The sequence below is a fragment of the Protopterus annectens genome, chromosome 3.part1, assembly GCF_019279795.1.
Source record: "Protopterus annectens isolate FY-2018-M chromosome 3.part1, PAN1.0, whole genome shotgun sequence".
NCBI classification, from domain to species: domain Eukaryota; kingdom Metazoa; phylum Chordata; order Ceratodontiformes; family Protopteridae; genus Protopterus; species Protopterus annectens.
The window spans coordinates 1,376,322,134-1,376,341,432 of record NC_056732.1 but is presented as its reverse complement, the minus strand read 5'-3'; the positions used below and the strand labels follow the sequence as shown (position 1 = coordinate 1,376,341,432).

General features: G+C 39.6%; 1 protein-coding gene across 1 annotated transcript in view; it reads right to left on the bottom strand.

Annotated features, from left to right (window-relative positions):
• Window positions 1-19,299, bottom strand: part of GPAA1 (glycosylphosphatidylinositol anchor attachment 1) — a 1,710,146-nt gene that overhangs the window by 656,054 nt on the left and 1,034,793 nt on the right. Inside the window, exon 5 of the mRNA XM_044067413.1 lies at window positions 8,422-8,569. Within this exon, the coding sequence (XP_043923348.1) occupies window positions 8,422-8,569 (148 nt within the window). The remainder of the gene's footprint in view (window positions 1-8,421; window positions 8,570-19,299) is intronic.

The following is a 19,299-nucleotide window of genomic DNA, read 5'->3' as shown; positions in this document are numbered from 1 at the left end:
CTCCCACAAAAAACTTGTGCTCACTTCCAGCATTTGCTATATACCCAAGGAAAAATTCTCTGAAGTCTGCTTCAGGTATAAATATACTAAAGCAAACACTTCCAAGCAAAAATCTTAAACCTTCTGGACTTTGTCACATACTTGATAAGCATATAGATGTCCTTCCATTGTTCCTTTGTAAACTGCCTTTCCAGTCTCTCTCTTCTCAATCTTTTCTAACCTCCTTATTGTTCTTACAGTTACTATGCAATATTTTATATGTTCTACTAATTATCCATTTTTCTAAACAGCAACTTCTTTGAAACTCTGAAAAATATCTACTATGAAGTTTAGTGGGGGTAAGACATTTTCTGTACCACACCTCTTAACTAGTGTATGTAACTGCTAAAGAAACACTTAAACTTAGCACTTAAGATCCCAAGTTTCCATACCACCCAGATGTAGACTACCCCGACCATACAGGCTTGTATACGTATGTTATCTAAAATGGGGCCAAGTTATGAAAATAGATCCAAAGGACAATGTTTCTGTTAAGACTGTTTTTAAAAGCACTCACCGGCTTCTTGTATCCCAGATACTTTATTGTTATTTTTACTGATTCCCACAAAAAACTTATTCAGTAATAAGTGAGAAGGATGGTACTTATTTAGGGCTGAATTTCCTCCTAACAGGTTAGATATGATCTCTAGGGGAAGCCCAAGGGTTGAAACATTCGGCAATACTGGACTGAGTGTAATTCATGTCTATGAATACAGATTACACTCGGTCCAGTGTTCTCAGTTACTGCAATGGTTATAATAATAATCGGAGACTTGCATTTTGGGATAAACGTAGATAATGCATCCTCAAGACAGCTGATCTCTGCTCATCATACACGAGATACTGCTTTTGAGCTTGTGATTTAAAATATCAGGACAGCCATGCACATGTGCGCAGCTACGCTTCTGCCATAACACTTCAACCATCATGCAAAGACACTATTTCAGTCCAGTGTTCTCCATTACCGCCAAACACTAAAGCCAAGAGGAGGTATATCAAACTATTACTCCCACCTTCCAGGTACTATTGTAGTGACATACATTTTATACCACACTGTTTTTATTTTTCAATTAAAGCTGTAAAAGTAGTTAACATGAGAGAATGCACAACTCAGATGTGTGAGATAACTTGTCACAGTTTATTTTTTGTTAACACCTTTATTGAATCATCACTTGTGCCATTGGCAAATTAAATTTATACAAAACTAATCAAATTGTATTAAATTAACATTAACAAACATTATACTTCACATATATTGCTATATATCATATAAACTATCGATGGCGAACCTATGACACTCGTGTCAAAGGTAACACACGCCACAATGTTTTGGGTGACACACCAGCGATCACCAACACCCAAGTTACCAAAAACACTGCTTTTGCATTTATTGCTCATGTGAAGTACACTGAACTAATTTGTGCCAGGAGCTTCTGACATGCCAAACCCAAAAGGTTTGCCATCACTGACATAACCTAAGCAACATTACATAAACTATTCAATTCCTGCCCCCTTTTTTAAAACAAAAAAAATCTTTATTAAACCATCACTTATGACATAAGCAATCATATATTTTTATAAATGAAAATGAACCACACAAACACAATCCTTACTGCAAGCATTTTACATCACAAACTATACTGACACACTCCCAGTTGCAAACATTATACATCACGTATAACCTACCCAATCATTTTCAAACATTACATAGCTCATTTAAGTCCTGCCTTCTTTTAAACTTCATTCCTTCCCTCTTTTAAACTTCATTCCTTCCCTCTATGTATTGTTCCCACAATTCCCATTTTTTCCTACGTAGTTTGCTCCTGCCCTTTTCTAAAGATCTCAATTCCAGTTGTTTTATCTCTGCTACTATATTCACTACTTCTAATACAGCTTGTCACAGTTTTTCAGCAGAAAAGACAGACAGGGTTTCTTTCCTCAAGATAACACTCTCACTAAGATGCTGACTCGTATACAGTACTTAAATCACAGAACAGAAAGAAAAAACAGAACTTGGTTAAGCTTAAAATTAAAAGGAAGGCACAAGGTTGAGAAGTATTCAAGCAACAGTTCCTTCTGAGATAAAGTACTAAAGTAAAAATATTATGTACTGTATGTAAATTTATTACACCCAGAACAGTACTACTTTTCCTCAGTTTAAAGCAATTTGGTATGACAATGCCTTTTGTGATGGTTTCAAACATTAGAAATATTTTAAACAAGAAGTTAGTACCGTACACATTCTAGTGGGAGCAAAGGAATTTACACCCAGACAAATGGACAGTTATCTAATAAAAAATACAGATTTCATCTTATCAGCATAAGCAATTTAATAATTTACTAAATTTCTTCAATATTAGTCTGACACATGTTAAATGACAAAACAGATATTTATAAAAAATATAAACACTGTTTTTCATCTTGGCAAACTCTAAACACAAATTTAACACTGTAATGCAGATCACTTGATTTAAAGAATATCAAATCCCAAAGGTGAACAAGTGTACGCCACAGCATGCAAAGACAAAAAGGAACTCTGTATCACAGTCTGTGGCTTTTTCCTGTTTCTTAGAAATTAATTTGCATCACGCCCATTAAGTTCTGTCCACCTAGTGGACAGTCAGACTGGCTAGATATAGGACATTCACTCTGACAAAATCTAGGAATCTTTGGGCCTGAAGGTTTGGGGTCATACGTGACTCCTAGTTTATAGTAGGGTAGTTTAAGTCATCCACGAATATGGTGTTGGGTTGAATAGGGAGTGACTTCAGTTGATTTAAATAAGTGGTGAGTTACGCATACAACTAAAAGAGAAAATAAAGCCAAATCTGTGTTTTGGTCCAGAGCTGTACATGGGAAGTTCAAGTGTGTCATATTGTTTGACTAGTTAAATTTATGCAAGTCTTTTGGGTTTCTAATACCATGACAGGAATGGACTCCATTCCTAAGTCAAAGTATGATTAAAGCTCATGAAATTAGCACTGTTTCAATATTTGATGTTAGCCAAAAGTGCCCGTCACAGCACCTGCAATGTGCCCAGAAATTACATGCAATTCATACGGAGTTACATGTATCGGTAGCATATCTAAATAAGACTGCAAATTCTTTTTTATGAGACCCATTGCTCCTACTACCACTGGAACTCTCCGAGTATCCTTCTTCCATGTTGCCCTCATTTCTGCCTGGAAATCCTGGTATTGTATGACTTTGTGTCTCTCTGTACATAAGACACTGTAATCACTGGACGTATTAATTTCAATGATCAATGCTACTTTTGTCTTCTTTTCATGGGATACTATATCTGGTTTTCTCCAATCTATTTTTTTACTTGTTGGTAATGTGTGATCCAATGTGATATAAACTTGATCATTCTCTATAATGCTTTGTGACTCACATTTCCAAAGCTTCTCAGCAACTTCAATATTGTAATGCTTGCACAATCCTCAGTGCAACAGCCTTGGCACATTATTATGCCTTTCAGTATACATGCCCTCTGCCATTAATGTACCACACCCAGCAACAAGATGTGAGACTGCTTTCCAGTTCTGTTTTGCAGAACCTGCATTTGTCTGTTTCTCCCACATGTTGTATACCAATGTGTACATAAGTCTTCTATCCTGGGCCGTCAATATTAACCTTTCATCTTTTGGTTTAAATTCACCTCTCCTTAACCATTCTTGCATCAGATCCTGACAAACATGAGGTTGTTCCTGGAGTTTTTTGTATTGCAACTATATTTATGCCTTTTCCACATTTCTTGCCTTTTCATCTAATCCTTCTTTTTATGATCTTTCTTTTGTTTTTTGACACATTCATTTGCTGCCTGATTTTTGTCTACTGGTTCGGACTTCATTCCTGCTTGACACCAATATGATCTTGTTAAACTAAACAAGGAAGTCATCTTAGACTTGTTCTCTTCATGTTTCAAAACTTTCAGCCTAAGACTTCACAGCTATACATATAATAAATTTCGAGAGGTACTATACCTCCTTCAGAACGGGGAATACGTAATCTTGGTATACACTGATTTTTACATATCATTTGATAAGTTTGAAGCATTTTTCTTGATTTCCTGTCCAACTGATCCAATACCTTTTGGGGTCAGTCGATCACACCAAAACTGTAAGTTAAAAGAGGAACAGCAAACTGGTTTACAGTTTAGACTTTGTTCGTAGATGTCAGGGCTGTTTTCAGTATTAATTTTAGTCTTCTAAAATATTTCTTACTGTAGTTTTGTTCACACTTGTTCATGTTTTGTCAATCCTTCAACAACTGCCAAATATTTATACACACCCTCCTGCTCAAGTTCCTTTATGTCACATTACTGTCTTAGACTAATACTTTACCTGTGCTGCAGGTTTACTACTTTAAATGCTACTTTTGTACATTTATCAAGACCAAATTATCTGAGAAATGTTTGACCACATCCAGTTGTGCTTTCAGCTCCCTACCTAATGAACCATACAATTTTAAATCATCCACAAAAAGAAGATAAATCTTTACACTTTGGTGTTTTCTGGGTGCAAAACTGAAACAATGGCCTAATCTGTTAAGTAGACAGCTTAATGGGTTAAGGCATGACAAATGAACAACGGTGACAAAGAGTCACCCTGGAATATTCCCTAGGATAATAATTTGTCCTTTATTATGGCTTAACTGCAAAGCAGTTTGTCACTGTAATGTAACTGATCATTGCAGTGTGTATCTTATATCTGCAAGCACTCCTTTATCCATGAATGTGGGATGCTGTAAATTTTTTTTTGTAATCTATCCATGCCATACTTAGACTATTCCCCTTTTTACAATTCTCCATTATAACTATTTAGCAACAAATGATCCTTTGTTCCATATAACTTTCTTCTGTTACCCTTTTGTTCTGTTGCCATAATTCAGTTTTCTTATAAAGGACTATAAACTTTGTTGGCATCAATTCAAGTGTATAGTTTATACATCGACAGAAGGCAAGTTACTGGTCTATAATTTTTTAGGATAGCTTGCAGGTTCATTATTAACGAGTATTATTTTTTCTGTTGTTAACCAGGTTGGTGTCTGTTTGGGGTGTGCATACAAGTAGTTCCTAAACATTTCTCAGGCTGTTACTTCATCCCATTTCATAGCCTGTACATTTGAATTTCTTACTGCTTATTTTACTTCTATCCATTCAGCATCTTTATGTTCCACAGGATCTTCATAGATTTAGCTGCATAGTAATATATCCTACCCAGTTCTGTAATGTCACATGAATTTCTGTTAACAGTCTTGATTACTGTCATTTGTTTTATTAAACATCTAACATTTTGGGTCATATTGACTTTCTGTAATCTATTTCTTTCATCGATCTTAATATGTCTATCTCTACTAAATCAAGCAACACTTCCCTTTAACCATTTTCTTCTAAACTGAGAGCACATTCTTTGCTCTCAATTTCCTGCGAGCATTCTACAGAACGTTTCAGAACACCTTCCTGTGACATATTCTCTTCAGGTGCATCCTGCACCATCTGTTGGTCTTTCATATGGCCTGTCACTCCACAACACTGACTGTGTCAGAGTTGCTACCATTTCCTTTTCCTTCCCTTGCTGTGCAACTCCAGCTAAACTTTTGTAATGGTTTCCTACTGAAGGCACCAGAGAATCGTCATGTGGCAACTAATCAGATGCTTCCCATTCCTCCTTAATTTCGGGATTCACTGTTCTATCATGTGTGATGTTACCAGAACTGGATTTTCTACACTAAATCCTTCACTTCACAGGTAATCCATAACTTCAGTTTGTAGTTCTTTAACTTCTCCATTACTAATCTTCTTTTCTACTTTCCCCTTGTTTATTTTTTGGATTGTAAAATTTTCCACATCCGTATGTCTTTGCCTGAATTTCTCTTCAAATATCTTTGGTGATGCTCTTTCTGTATTGATTAGCTTTGTTTACTCCTTTCCATAAATATTGCAACATATTAAACCTCCTTTTCTTTTCCATGTTCATATTTCTTCTTCAGATGTTTCCCACTCCACCTGTTTCTCCATATTTTGGGGACTCATTGCTCCATCATGCTGTGACATGACCTGTGTTAGACTTTCTACACTAAATACTTAACTTTGCAGGTATTTCATAACTTCAGCTTTTATTTGTTTAACTTCCACTTTACTAATCTTCTGTTCTACATTCCCCCTTTGTGATCTTATTTTTTGTATTGTGAAAAACTTCCATATCTGGATTCCTTTGCCTGTATTTCTCCTCAAATATCTTTGGAGCTGTTTTTTTGTATTGATTAGTTTGGCTTTCTCCTTTGCATAGATATTACACCATATCATTTCTCTCTCTCATTTTCCCATGTCCATGTTTCTTTTTTTTCATACTTTGCAAAAATCTCTTGGTTCTACTTGTTTATGTTTTTATACTTCCTCATCCATCTATCTACAACCACCTTCGTCCAATTTTTGCAGATGGAATTGGGCTGTCACTTGCTTCTTTTTCCAAACGTCCCAAAGTTTCTTGGTCTATATAATGTTTTGCATGACTTTGTTGTATTAATGAACACAAATTTACATGTAAAGCTTTTCACAGTTTTTCTTATGCAAGTATTTCTCTTTCCTCTGATTTCTCTCAATCTTTTTGAATATCTGCTATCGGGAAATTCTGGGCTTCTTGAATAACAGTAGCAATACGTAATTTCTTTTTATCCTCAACAGTCTACCCTATCATCTTTATGGCTCTTTTTTGGCCTCTTAGTTTTTGTGGACTAATTTCCTTCTACAACAGGGGGCCCATCCTCCCACTAGGTCTGGACTGACCCCATTGGGGGGCTGTTTCTGTGTCTTGAGGATTCCACAGTTATTTTTTTCCAGTCCTGGCAGTAGGGCCCCTACCAGGATTGGGCACTTTTCCATCTTGGGACTTGTGCACCCAGCTGTCTTTTTTTATTTTTTTAATTTACTTCATTCCATGGATATATGCTATATAAAATACACTCCATATAACAATGTTGTCTTGGTGAGATTTTTTGAAAGCAGGAACCACCTTGTGAAGGTACTCACCAAGACTTGAGGATGAATTCAACTCCAGCAATACTACTCTCCTTTGCTTGCTGATTTTTATCATCTCTCCAACCTGATTAGCCTTGAGGTGTGTTTGTTTTTTTTTTATGTAAACTGAGATACCATCTTTTATCCCTTTCTGTGAAGTAGCTGATCTAAAAGTGTGAAAGGCATTATAGCCATGTACTACCACGGTACTTTCTACAGCTTTAAACTATGTCTTAGTAACTGCACACACATCTAGGTTCTTCAGGGTGAGGATAGCTTGCAGAGAATAGATTTTATTTAAAATTCCTGGCAATGAGCAGTATCACCTTTAGATTATTCTGAGTATGTTTAGTTATGCTGGGTGGTTATCAAGTTGGCAGTGCCTGAAAAAGACACTATCGGGGTGGACAAGGTTTTAACCAATATTCAAAAGCCTAGAGGGATAAGGTGTAGACCATCCCTGGCAAAATAGCGTGGTTTCTCAACACTTTTCTCTCAGGCTGATAAATATTGTGCTCCCTTCAAAAACATGAAAAACTAAGACAATTATTAAAGTCAACTTCTGTTTGCATTGTGGTATCATCCTTGGAGAAGGTGGAATGCTGCTCAGTGCTAGGCGTACACTGGTCTGGGACACACAATCCATGAGTTCTTTCATGTCTTTCTTTATATAGTCCAGGGAGGCATGTCTCAGGTTATTTACACCAACATGGACTATGACTGAGTCACACTGGTGCTTGTGGTTCAATGACTTGAGTGGTTATGTGATCTGGTGGATCCTGGCCCCTGATAAACAAGTGACTGTAACCCTCTCCTTGTTCAGTCAGGGGAGTGGGACATCAGTATGCCTCATAATGGAGTCTCCTAAGATCAAAATATTAGATTCTGAGGTTGTCTAACTTATGGGCTTAGATGCCAAGGCACAGTAAGAACTGGCTTACTATGTCATTGTCAGTGTTGCTGCAGTAGTTTTTTTTTGATGTTACTGAGGATTATTATTGTGATTTCTGCATCTGGGAGGCCACATTTGATGCTTGGGTAGCTTACTTTTAAGGGTCTCAGCATATGAGTACTGATATTTTAAGGGAAAATATTTCTAACTTTCCTCTGAATAATGCATAAAACAAAAATAATATTTTGAAACAAATTAATTTGGTAAAAATAGTGAAATATACATATTTTACAATGTTTCAGGTTTATTCTGCAAAGCCATCATTTTTCCATTACAAAATGTCAACTTTGGGTGTCTCATAACCCAAGCACTGCAGTGTATTGTACTTAATGCATATGTTCACAAATACCAATGGCCAATGACTGCCTGCTATAGAATTCAAACTGTTAAAAGACAAAAATAAAAATACCTCTAAAGTAAGATGCAAGGGCAAGCATCAGCCCCACTGCCTGGTTATTGCTTTGTCCCTCACTGCAGGGTGCGCTCAGAACAATGGATTCAGTGCTTGCAGCTCGTGGAGCCCGTAGTATCCCATACACATTTGTACCTTTCACCATCTGTAAATGAAATAAGATAAAAAATTATCACCCACTGAAATCCTAGCACATTTACATCTTTTTGTCATCAATATAAACATAAGTCAAGAAAATAATCCCACGGAGAGTTAATGCTCTCGCTAACAAAGCCAAACACGAACAGCAGTAATAAAACAAAACTAGCGAGAGCAAAGCAATGAAGGGTAGGCAGTTCACCATGTAAAACCAGTCTCCCAATCAAACTAATTCCAGTGGTGAGAATCAAACCTTGCACCTTGTAGTTGAAAGGCATATATCTTAACCACTGCACTACTCGGCCTTCCTAAACTAATTTCAGTGGTGAGAATCAAACCTTGCACCTTGTGGTTGAAAGGCATATATCTTAACCACTGCACTACTCGGCCACCATGGACCTCTCAGTGACCCTCCATACCATTCAATGCCAATGTACCAAAACAGTAAACCAATTTTTACTTGAAGAAGAAAGACCTACTTAAAAATGGACTGCATTGTGTATGAGATGCAGCATATGAGAACGAATGTTGTACCCATAAGCAGAACCGCAGTAGGAAGGTCAATGGAATCAAATCAGAGAACTAGATAGCCAGACAACAAGGTAAAGAGAAACAAAAATAAAAAGCCACTTAACAGTGACTAGTCTCCATTAAAAGCATTAGAGCCTATACTCAGCATACAGAATGGAAACCTAGAGTACATCTTTAGTAGCAGCTGGCAGACGTGTGCAGGCTTACACCTTCCCCATTTGTAAATAATAATAAGCAAGAGGAATTAAGGTGGATCATTAACAGCTGATGGAAACTTCACTCAAGCGAAAAAAACTTCATATACCACAGAAAACTCAAATGAGATCAGTAAACACTTCAGTCAGAAGCTAGAGTTCTGAAATATATGTACCTACTTACTGCTTCTAAATTGAAATCCAAGAAAAGAGTAACACAAATTAGTACTTTCCATGTAGACAGGAAAGCGAGCACAGTTAGACAAGCACACAATCAATGAAAAGCTCTCAACGAAAAGAATACTAAAATCACTTAGGATGCACAAGAACAGTCCCACATGCAGCATAATCCAAACTGAGAAGACTTTCAGGATGTGCTGGTTTTAACACTGGCATCGCTGTTCTACTGTCGATACACAACTATAAGCTTACAAATGACAAAGAGCACCTGTGTGGTTCCTGCTTGAAAAACGATAACAACAGATATAATATAAGTTATGGAAGATCAGTTAGTATCACATCAAAAGCAGAAAACCAAGCTGATCAAAAAGAATATTTAAAGAATAGTAGGAGACATGAAAATTCCAGTACACAAAACAAAATTCCCATAACCCACAGTCATCTTACAAATAAATAGAGTTGTGCCAGAAAAAAAATGCTCTTTTAGTGTATATAACAGTATTTGCTAAAATCAGAAATTACCAAAGAAGCCAAGGGCTTACCTACATTCTTTTTTCTTCTCTCTCCCCAAAAGAAACAATACAGTATCATGTATGTAAGTCAAATTAAATCTCTTACTGGTTTATTCCACTGAATCAAAGGTACTACAAGCTTCTCAAAGTTGCTCTCACAATTTTAATTTTAAATTACCAAACATACTTTTTAACTACCAAACAGACTGATATACAAACAACAAGTAAAACCTAAAGACTACCTTTCAAGACTTTAGATTTAGCACGTTTACCAGTTTTATGATCCCAATTAAACTTCAAGATTACACTCTTAGTAGTCACAGAGATCTGCTTATACAAATGCAGCCATGTCAGCATGCCCTGCATAGGTTCATAAGTAGGTACTAGGCTATTGGCCCTAGGGCCTATATAAGCCTAGCCAAAAAGGTACCCTGGCTTTCACCACCCAAGAAAATTATTTTCCTGTACCCATCGAGCAAAGCCACAGAAGGGATCCCTGGGGTGAATTTCCTATTTCCCATCCAATCATCAATATTTTTCTTGAAGAGTGCTAATGAGGAGCTTTGTTTGATATAGATAGGTAGTTTGTTCCAGAGTATGGGAAGTCTCTGGGACAGGAATCTATCCCTCTAGTATATTCTGTTTATTGTGGTGACAAGGTTTAGGTCCCTAGAGCGATTAGCTTGGAGGGATTGGGATTTAAGTGAAGCATGTCCAACAGTTCTGGGTTTGACATAGCTTTGTATGCTTGGCAGAGATCGCCTCTAGGTAGGAGATATGCAACGGAGTAAAGCTGGAGTTTTTTGAGACAGTCTGCATAGGGCATCTGTTTGAGGTCAGCAATCCTCTTTGTGAGGCATTTCTGTGTCCTTTCCAGTTGTTGTAGATGTCTTGTGAGGTACATACCAAAAAGGCATTGTACTCTACAATGGGTCTAATGAGTGCCGAGTAGAGGGAAACAATGACCTCTTTTTCCCTTGATATGAAACCTTTTGTGATGAGGTGTGCCATGTAGAAGGATTTCCTGACTACTGTGGCTATGTGATTATCAAAGGAAAGACTACTGTTCACCTGTGTCCCAAGGTCTCATCACACTTTTGCTGTTAAACAGACTACTGCCTATGTGGTAGTTCATGGGTACAGAGTTTTTACCAAAGGAGATGACAATGCACTTTTTGGCATTGACCTTGAAGCCATGGCTTTGACACCAGGCATCTGTCTCAGTGAGGCCCTTTTGTAGGATATCCAAATCGTTAGAGGAGTTTCAATTATGGCTCCTAATTTGCAGTCATCTGCGAACTTCTTTAGCCAAAGACCTTCTGTGTTAGCTTGTATTTCAGAGAAGTAGATACCAAACAGGAGAGGACCCAGGACTGAACCCTGTGGTACTTCACTTGTCACTGGTCTGAAGTCAGATTTGGAGTCTGCTACTTTCACAGTGTGGGTTCTGTCAGTGAGCCAGTTGGCAACCCATCTTGTGACATAAGGATTTATACCTAGTTTATTGAGTTTATCTATAATTCCAGAGTGGGGGATGGTGTTGAAAGCCTTGGCGAGACCTAGATAGGCTGTGTGAACCACCTTACCCTCGTCTACGGCTTTGGAGACTGCTTCAAAGAAGTCTATTAGGTTTAGGAGACATGATCTGCCTTTACAAACCCGAACTGGGTGGGGTCCAGAGTTTGGAGATTACCAATGTGTTTGTTTATAAGTTCCATGATGATATGTTTCATGGCCTTGCAGACCAGGCTCGTCAGGCTAATGAGGCGGTAGTTCCCGGGGTCCATCATGGCTCCCCCTTTGTGCAGTGGGATAACCTTCACTGTGCGCCATTCAGTGGGCACAAAGCCTGAGGTGAGGCTATGACTGAACATGGTACTTAGGTGGGGTACCAGTTTGTTCTGTAGTTCATGTAGAATGCAGCCTGGGATGTTGTCAGGTCCCATGGATGTTGTGTTCTTGGCTTTGAAGAGTGTAGCTTTTACCTGTGTAGCCGTGATTACAGGAACTTTGCATTCTTCCGGTATAGAGATGGGCCCTTTAGGGGGTGGGGGGTAAAGTTAGCACTGAATCTATCTGCCAGGATGCTGGCAAAATCAGATGGTTCTGTATATTTAGTGCCATTGTGCTGTAACTCAGAGCAGATCTGAGTGCTGCCATTGGGATTCTTGAAATAGCTATAGAATGCTTTGTGGTTGTCTTTAGAATCAGTGGCAATTTTGTTTTCATAACTAGCTTTGGAGGATTTTATGAGGGATCTCAGCTTCTTACTGAGGCTGACCAGGGAGTTCCTCCAATCATGGGATTTTACTCTTTTTTGCAACTGTTTCTTTCATCTGTTGTAGAGTTTTTTTATGGCAGGGGACCACCAGATTGGCTTCCTTTTTTTGGAGGATAGCATCTTGGTTCTGTTAGGGATAGCATGATCCATGCACTCGTGTAAGTGCTTATAAAGTGCATTTGTGTAGGATTCAGCAGTCGTACCGCTATTGTCCATCTGCATGGGTGTCATGAAGTTTGTCACTTCTGTCTTAAGAAGCGTGAAGTTGGCTTTGGAGAAATTTTTTATGGTGGTTTCCCTAATAGGGGATGGAGGCAGGACGTGAATGTCTAGGGTGATTAGCTTGTGGTTGGATCTGACCAACGAGGAATTGACCTCTGGTGTGGAACACCAGTTGCCCATGTTGGTAATGACCAGATCTGGGATATTGCTGCACCTGGTGGGGGTGTGGATAGGTTGATCCAAGTCGTCAGAATTTATGAATTCCAGAAAACGTTAAGCAAAAGAGTTGGTACATGAGTAGTTTTCCCAGTTAATGGTCAGGTAGTCGAAATCGCCCATTGTTAGGGTGTTGGGTTGTACCCTAATATTTTCCAGTGTATCAAGAAATGAGGAGTGGGAATTCTGGGGCATGGTGGGGGATCTGTAACAAGCTACAATTTGGACTGCGGTCTTGCCCAGAGTTAGTTGCACTTGGATAATCTCAGATGCATTATGCTGAACAACTAGCCTGGAGGTGTGGATATCCTTAATGAATATGGACACTCCTCCACCTTTAGTGCTTCGGACCAGGTTAGGTGGCTGACAGGTGTGGTATGAATTATAGCCTGGTAATGCAGGGGTGCTCTCTGGAGCCTTGAACCAGGTCTCTATCACTGCACAGATGTCGATGTTCTCCATTTGAAGGAGTGCCTCGAGTGAGGGCATTTTGACGTTCAGACTTCTAGCACTGAGTAGTCATTACCCTCAGATTTTGCTTGCTTCTACCAGTCACTGTGGAGAATTTGTCATTTGAACCTTGCCTAAAAAAAGGACTATAGGGGTGGCAAGAGCCTTAGCCAGTATCTGGAATCCCAAGGGCAACAGGTGCAGGCCATCACTGGCAAAGCATCATGGTCTGTCAATCACGTCATCCCAGGCAGACAGATACTGGATCCCCTTAGAATGACACCAGAAGCTTAGCCAATTGTTGAAGTCAATCATTTTGTCCTTGTACTGTGGTATCATTCTGGGTGATGGCAGGATGCTTCTCAGGGCTATGGTCATACCTGCCTGGGCTACAAGATCGGAGAGCTTCTCCATGTCTCTTCTCATGCATTCCAGGGAGGTACGTCTCGGGTCATTCACACCAACATGGACAATGAGAGAGTCATATTTGTACTTGTTGTGGAGTTAACTGTGTGCGTGCATTATGTGGCGGATCCTAACACCCGACAGGCAGCTGACAGTAACTTTCTCCTTGTTTAGCCTGGTGAGTGGAACATCAGTGTGCCTATGACTAGAGTGTTGGGTACGTTGTTATGCCTTATGGGCTGTGGTTGAGAGGCACTCTGAGTTTGCAGGCTGTGTGTTATTTGGGTTGTGTTGGGGGGTGGAGGTTGCTTGCATTTCTGCTTTGGAGGTCTCTGTTGCTTGGGCAGATTTTTATTGACAGCCTCCGCGAATGTAGGTGTGTGTTTTGTGTTTCTATGTGTGTGCTTTGGTGGTGTAGGTTTTGAGGGATTATGTGATGAGTGTGGTGTGGTGCAAGTGTTTACCTTCCCCTCTTGACTGTCTAGTCCAGTCTTGGGTGACGAGAGCTTCACTTCCAGTTTGGCTACATTAGTGCATCTCCCACAGGTTGTAGTATTGGGTGGTAGGAGGAGAGGGTTTGTCTGTGTATATGAGGTAATTGCTGCATTGCCCCAAGATGCCCAAATTCATCAGGTAGACAGGAGAAAACACCGGCAGCTGACCCTTAGACATGCCTGGATTATTTATTAAGTGCTAAAAACTGTTTTCCTCTCGTCAAGTGAGGAAAGTTGAGCACTGTACTAATTTGTAGCTCATGTAGTGCTTACAACGAGTTCTGAGCAAGTACTGAGCTCAAAGAAACAGATTTGAGTGCAAAAACTAAAAAACTGGCTAGTTCTAAGGGAAAGTGCAGACTGTATGGCGCCGGGAATAGTTTAACCCTAACTAAGCGGCGATCCATAAAATGTATTTTTTTTTTTTTTTTTAACAAAGTTAGAAGTTGAAGTACTAGGATAATTTCTGCAGTGTTAAACAAAATGTGTGGGAAGTATACTGTAGATGGACATCTGACCTGAAATCCACAGATTTCAAATGACCCCTGTGTTGAGCCAATCTCTTCCATACCAGGGGCATCAGTAGGTCATACAGTATAAAGGGATAGCAGCCTGCATTATCTTCAGTTCTTTTGCGCTGGGTGATGATTGAGGTGGTCACCAGCTAATGTGCTTACTGAGTCTGAAATGCAGGCTGAAAGTCTGTCCCTCCCAAATGCAAGGAAAAGGGGTCTCCCTAAAAAGATATTTTAGCCTCTTAAAACAAAATTTGAGTCAGAAGAAGAAGAAAAAGAAAATGGAATGGAGGGAGGCAGCCTATACTGCTGCAGTGATCCTCTTCCTCAAACATCTATAGTTAAACTAAGTATATGTACATAAATGTGCTGTGTTCATCTTAAGAACCATCATTGGAGTATCAAATATAACGTGGGAAGAGTGCTAAATTATTAAGAGCACTGGGCAGAACTTATGGAAGGGAAGTACACATACCTGCACAACTGTAGTAGCAAATAATGTGCTGAAAAAGGCAAATGTAAATTATATACTTATCAGAATGGTAGATTAATATGGTATCTACTCTGACACTGGAACTGATATTCTAGTTAGCAAAGAGATCTTATCACCACAGCAGCAGCAGCAGTAACAAAACTCTGACTGGCTTGAATTCTTATCCTGTCCCATAACGTAGCACTCCCAACTGACTACAGTGAAGTAAGGCATCTGGGCAACTTTCATAGGTAAAAATGAAGAAAAATGCCCCTGCTAATATGCAGAATTTAGTCATCAAAAGTTAAATGAAGTCCTCTGGTGCTCCTCTAGGCTCCTTCAACTGGGGCAAGTTGGAAGGAGGCTGGTGGCTGGGTGATTCTAGTGTCTGGACAGACAGCAGATAAATCCAATCTTCTGGTAAATACATAACTTATGAACTATTGCTGGTCCTGTCTGGACACTGAAACTGATGGGCAGAATCCCCAGCAGACCTTGGGTGGCATTGAGATAAAGGATCTTTATGAATGAAAGCCCCTAAAGGAGTCTCAAGACCTTGATGAAAGATCTAAACTATAATGCTTAGAGAAATTAAAACAGACCATGTAGTAGCAGCTGCACAAATTTCATCCAAAGTCTAGTTCCTAAGGAAAGCAGTGGATGTAGCTTGAGCCCTGACAGAGTGTATAACTCTCAACAAATTAGGGACAAACCTCATCAGAATAAGGACAAATCCAGAAATAATTAAGGACAATCAGGGACACTTAAAATATTAGTACAATTACATTGAAATATTGACTTAATGTGCATTTTCTGAAGTAAAAAAAAAGTTTATACCTGTAATTATTGTCAATATTTATCAAGTCTAATTCACCATCTTTTCTCCAAAAGAAATCAGTTTTAGGAGGGATTAAGAGGGACTGAGATCAAAATGAAGGATGTCCCTGAAAATCAGAGACCGTTAAGAGGTATGAAAATCAGCTTTTGCTTTGGAAGGCAGGGTTTGAACTAAATTATTAGCAAAAGATGATGCAGTCAGATAACCATCTTGATAGTGTTATTTAGTCACTTTTGGGCCCTTTTTAAACTGGAAAATGAAACTAACTGGTCGCCCTTTCTGAATGCTTTTGTTTTGTGAAAGAAGAATCTGAATTGCCTGTGTATGTCTAAGCAGACCAACTTATATTCACCTTTGTTGAAATGATTTGAAAAAAAAAAAACACAGGAAGATGGATGAATTGATTCATATTATACAGTGTTGCAACTTTGAGCATAATGGATGCATCAACTTCATTGGAATGCCATGTCTTTATAACAGACAACATAAGGAAATTTGGATAACAGATCTTGCAACTCTGAAACTTGTTTTGTAGAAGTGGAGGATTGTCTAACAAGCCAGGAATTTTATATCAGCAGAGATTGCAGATATAAAGGGGAAAGACTAAGCTTTTCTAGCATGAAACTGAGGTCCCATAGAAGAGACAAACAAATCCCAGGTAGACTATAACGCAACATGCCTGTTAAAAATGTTTTACAGAGCTTGTGTGAAGCTACAGAAAAGGATGCAAACTCTTGATAGTATGTTGAGAATGCAGCCAAATGAACCTTGATATATGGGTAACTAGTCCCTTCTTGAAAAGGTTCTGCTAAAAAGATCAATACCTGAGAAATAGGGGGCTAATAAGGGATCAAGATGATGTGTATTTACTCATAGTGAAAATGTTTGCCATTTGCCTCTATAAATATTTCTAGTTGAGAAGCTTTGAAAGTCTGTATTTGATTATATAATCTGTGTTTGGAGCACAGGGTCCCTGGACATCACTTGAGTGGAAAAACCAAGAGGTCGATCTGAAGGACTGAATGTCCAGTTAAGTATGGTCGAATGAGTGAGACAGCAGGTGAGGGTACTGAGACAGAAGTAGGAATTTTCTTCTCAGATGTGGCCAAAGTAGAGGGAATCAACTCTGGTACAGCCAGAAGAGGATAATGAACATGATCTTGGCTTTTTACAGAACTCTGGATATCAGAAAAACAGGGAAAATGAATAAAGAAACCCAGACGGCCAATCATGTTTAAAGATGTCTCATGGGGGAAATCTTTCTTGATGGGACTATAGAGAAAACCTGCTGAATTTAGTGCTGCAAGGTGAAGCAGAGAGATCACAATAAGATTATCTCCACTTGGGGAAAAAAAATCTTTATAGTGTAATGGAGTTGCTGAGAGACCATTTGCGTAGGAGTACAATCTGCCTGCTCAGCCTGTCAGCAATTACACTGAAAGCCCTTGGATGTGCATTTCTACAAGAAAATGATGCAAAGATACAGCCCCTCCCAAATCCCCCATAGCTTCTTTGCAGAAGGGATAAGATGGTGTTCTACCCGTCTTGTTTATGTACAATATCACTGCCATGCTGTCTGAGTGAATGGGCACTGTATCTTGGGAGAGAAGGACTTGAAAGGCCTGCAACACTAAGACGACCACTCTCATTTCCAAGAAAATTATATGCAACTTGGCATCATGTGTGGTCCACACACTTTGTACTGCCCTATTCAAGGAGTACTGCTCCATGCAAGTAAGGTTGCATACATGCTAATCAAGGCTGGGGGGATAAGCTGAACAAAAGGAGTACCTGAAATGAGATTTTCTGGTCTGTCTACCAGGACAGGTACTTCAGGCAAGTCTTTGTGCCCACTACAGGACCATCATGTGTATTCTGGCATACTGTACTGTTTGAATAGTGTCTGCCATAAGACCTAGCTTTCTGGGGGCCAATTGGGTTTTGCTGATGTGTCAGATTTAGGAGAGCTTGTACTATTGTGGCAATCCCTTCCAGAGGAAACATGATTCATTGTCGCACTGTATCCAACTGGCAGCCACTGGATGTCAGGAAAGTACAGTTTTGTACCTACCATAAATGTAGATGTTTGAGTGTATAGACTGCTGCAGTCATCACACCAGGGTTATCCTGCCGTCAGGTGGTCCCGCAGTCGGTTACCCTGCCGTCAGGCGGTCCCGCAGTCGATTATCCTGCCGTCAGACGGTCCCGCAGTCGGCCCGAGTTCCAAAGTCTTGGTCCGGCGTCAGTTGCTGTTGCTTCTTCCCTGACGTCAGTGCGCCAGGGGTATATAAGATGCAGCCGACGCCATTTTCTTCAGTTTTTCTTGCCCCAGATGTCAGGTGCCCCCAAAAAGGTAGGCAATGTAAATTGCCAATAAAACAAAAATAAGAAAAGCAATCAAATACTTTATGTTACCAGCAAATACTTCCCATAGGCAGCAAAGGGTAAAATACTAGGGTAAGTAACAGCAAGTAAGAGGGGAAGGAGGGAGGGTAACCTGGACTGCAGCAGTGTATACACTCGAACATCTACATTTATGGTAGGTACAAAACTGTACTATGTTCATCATGTTACACTGCTGCAGTCATCACACTTGGGTAGAATCCCAAAGCAGAGGTAGGGTGGCTAGTTCTATAGGGCATTAGGGGTGGCTATAAGGCCCTGCAGAACTGCAGTGGCAAAGCCATCTCTGGATTTAGAGTAAAGAGGCAGATGGTAATGCTTGGTGAAGGTATGTACAGAACTCCAAGTTGCTGCTTCCAAAATGTCCTTGGTAGGTACTCCACTGAGGTAGGCAGTTGAAGTGGGTGTTGCCCTGGTGGAATGAGACCTTATGTTATGTATGACCTCGCTGGCTCTGTTCAAGAGAAATCTTGACCTGTGGATGGGAGATCGTAGGTTTACCCCGGGAATCATCTCTGTGTCACTGCTGGACAGAGACACAACAAACTAATGGGCACAGTATTTTTTCATATAAGGGGTGGCGTAAACCACAAAAATTTGGGCTAGGCTTATAAATGCCGTAGGGCAGATAGTCTAGTATAAACCTATGAACCTATGAACCTATGTTGTTAGGTGCAGTTTTCCCATGATGTGTATAGCAGAAACGTATGCAATGGCCTATCCATTTTGAAATGGTCTGTTTTGAAATGGCTTTTCCTTGTGTTCCTGCAGCATATGATACAAACAATTGCTCAGTTTTTCTGAAAGCTTTAGTTTTGTCCAAGTAGAAGCATAACTGCCTGTGTATGTCCAAGGAATGCAGTAGTCTCTCCCCTTTATTCTGTGGATTTGGATAAAAAGTTGGCAAGTGAATAGTTTGGTTTAGAGCCACACCTGATACCACCTTTGGCATAAAAGTAGGGTTTGTTCTTAAAGACACCCTGTCTTGGTGGAATATGATGAAAGGTTCCACTGCCATTAGTGC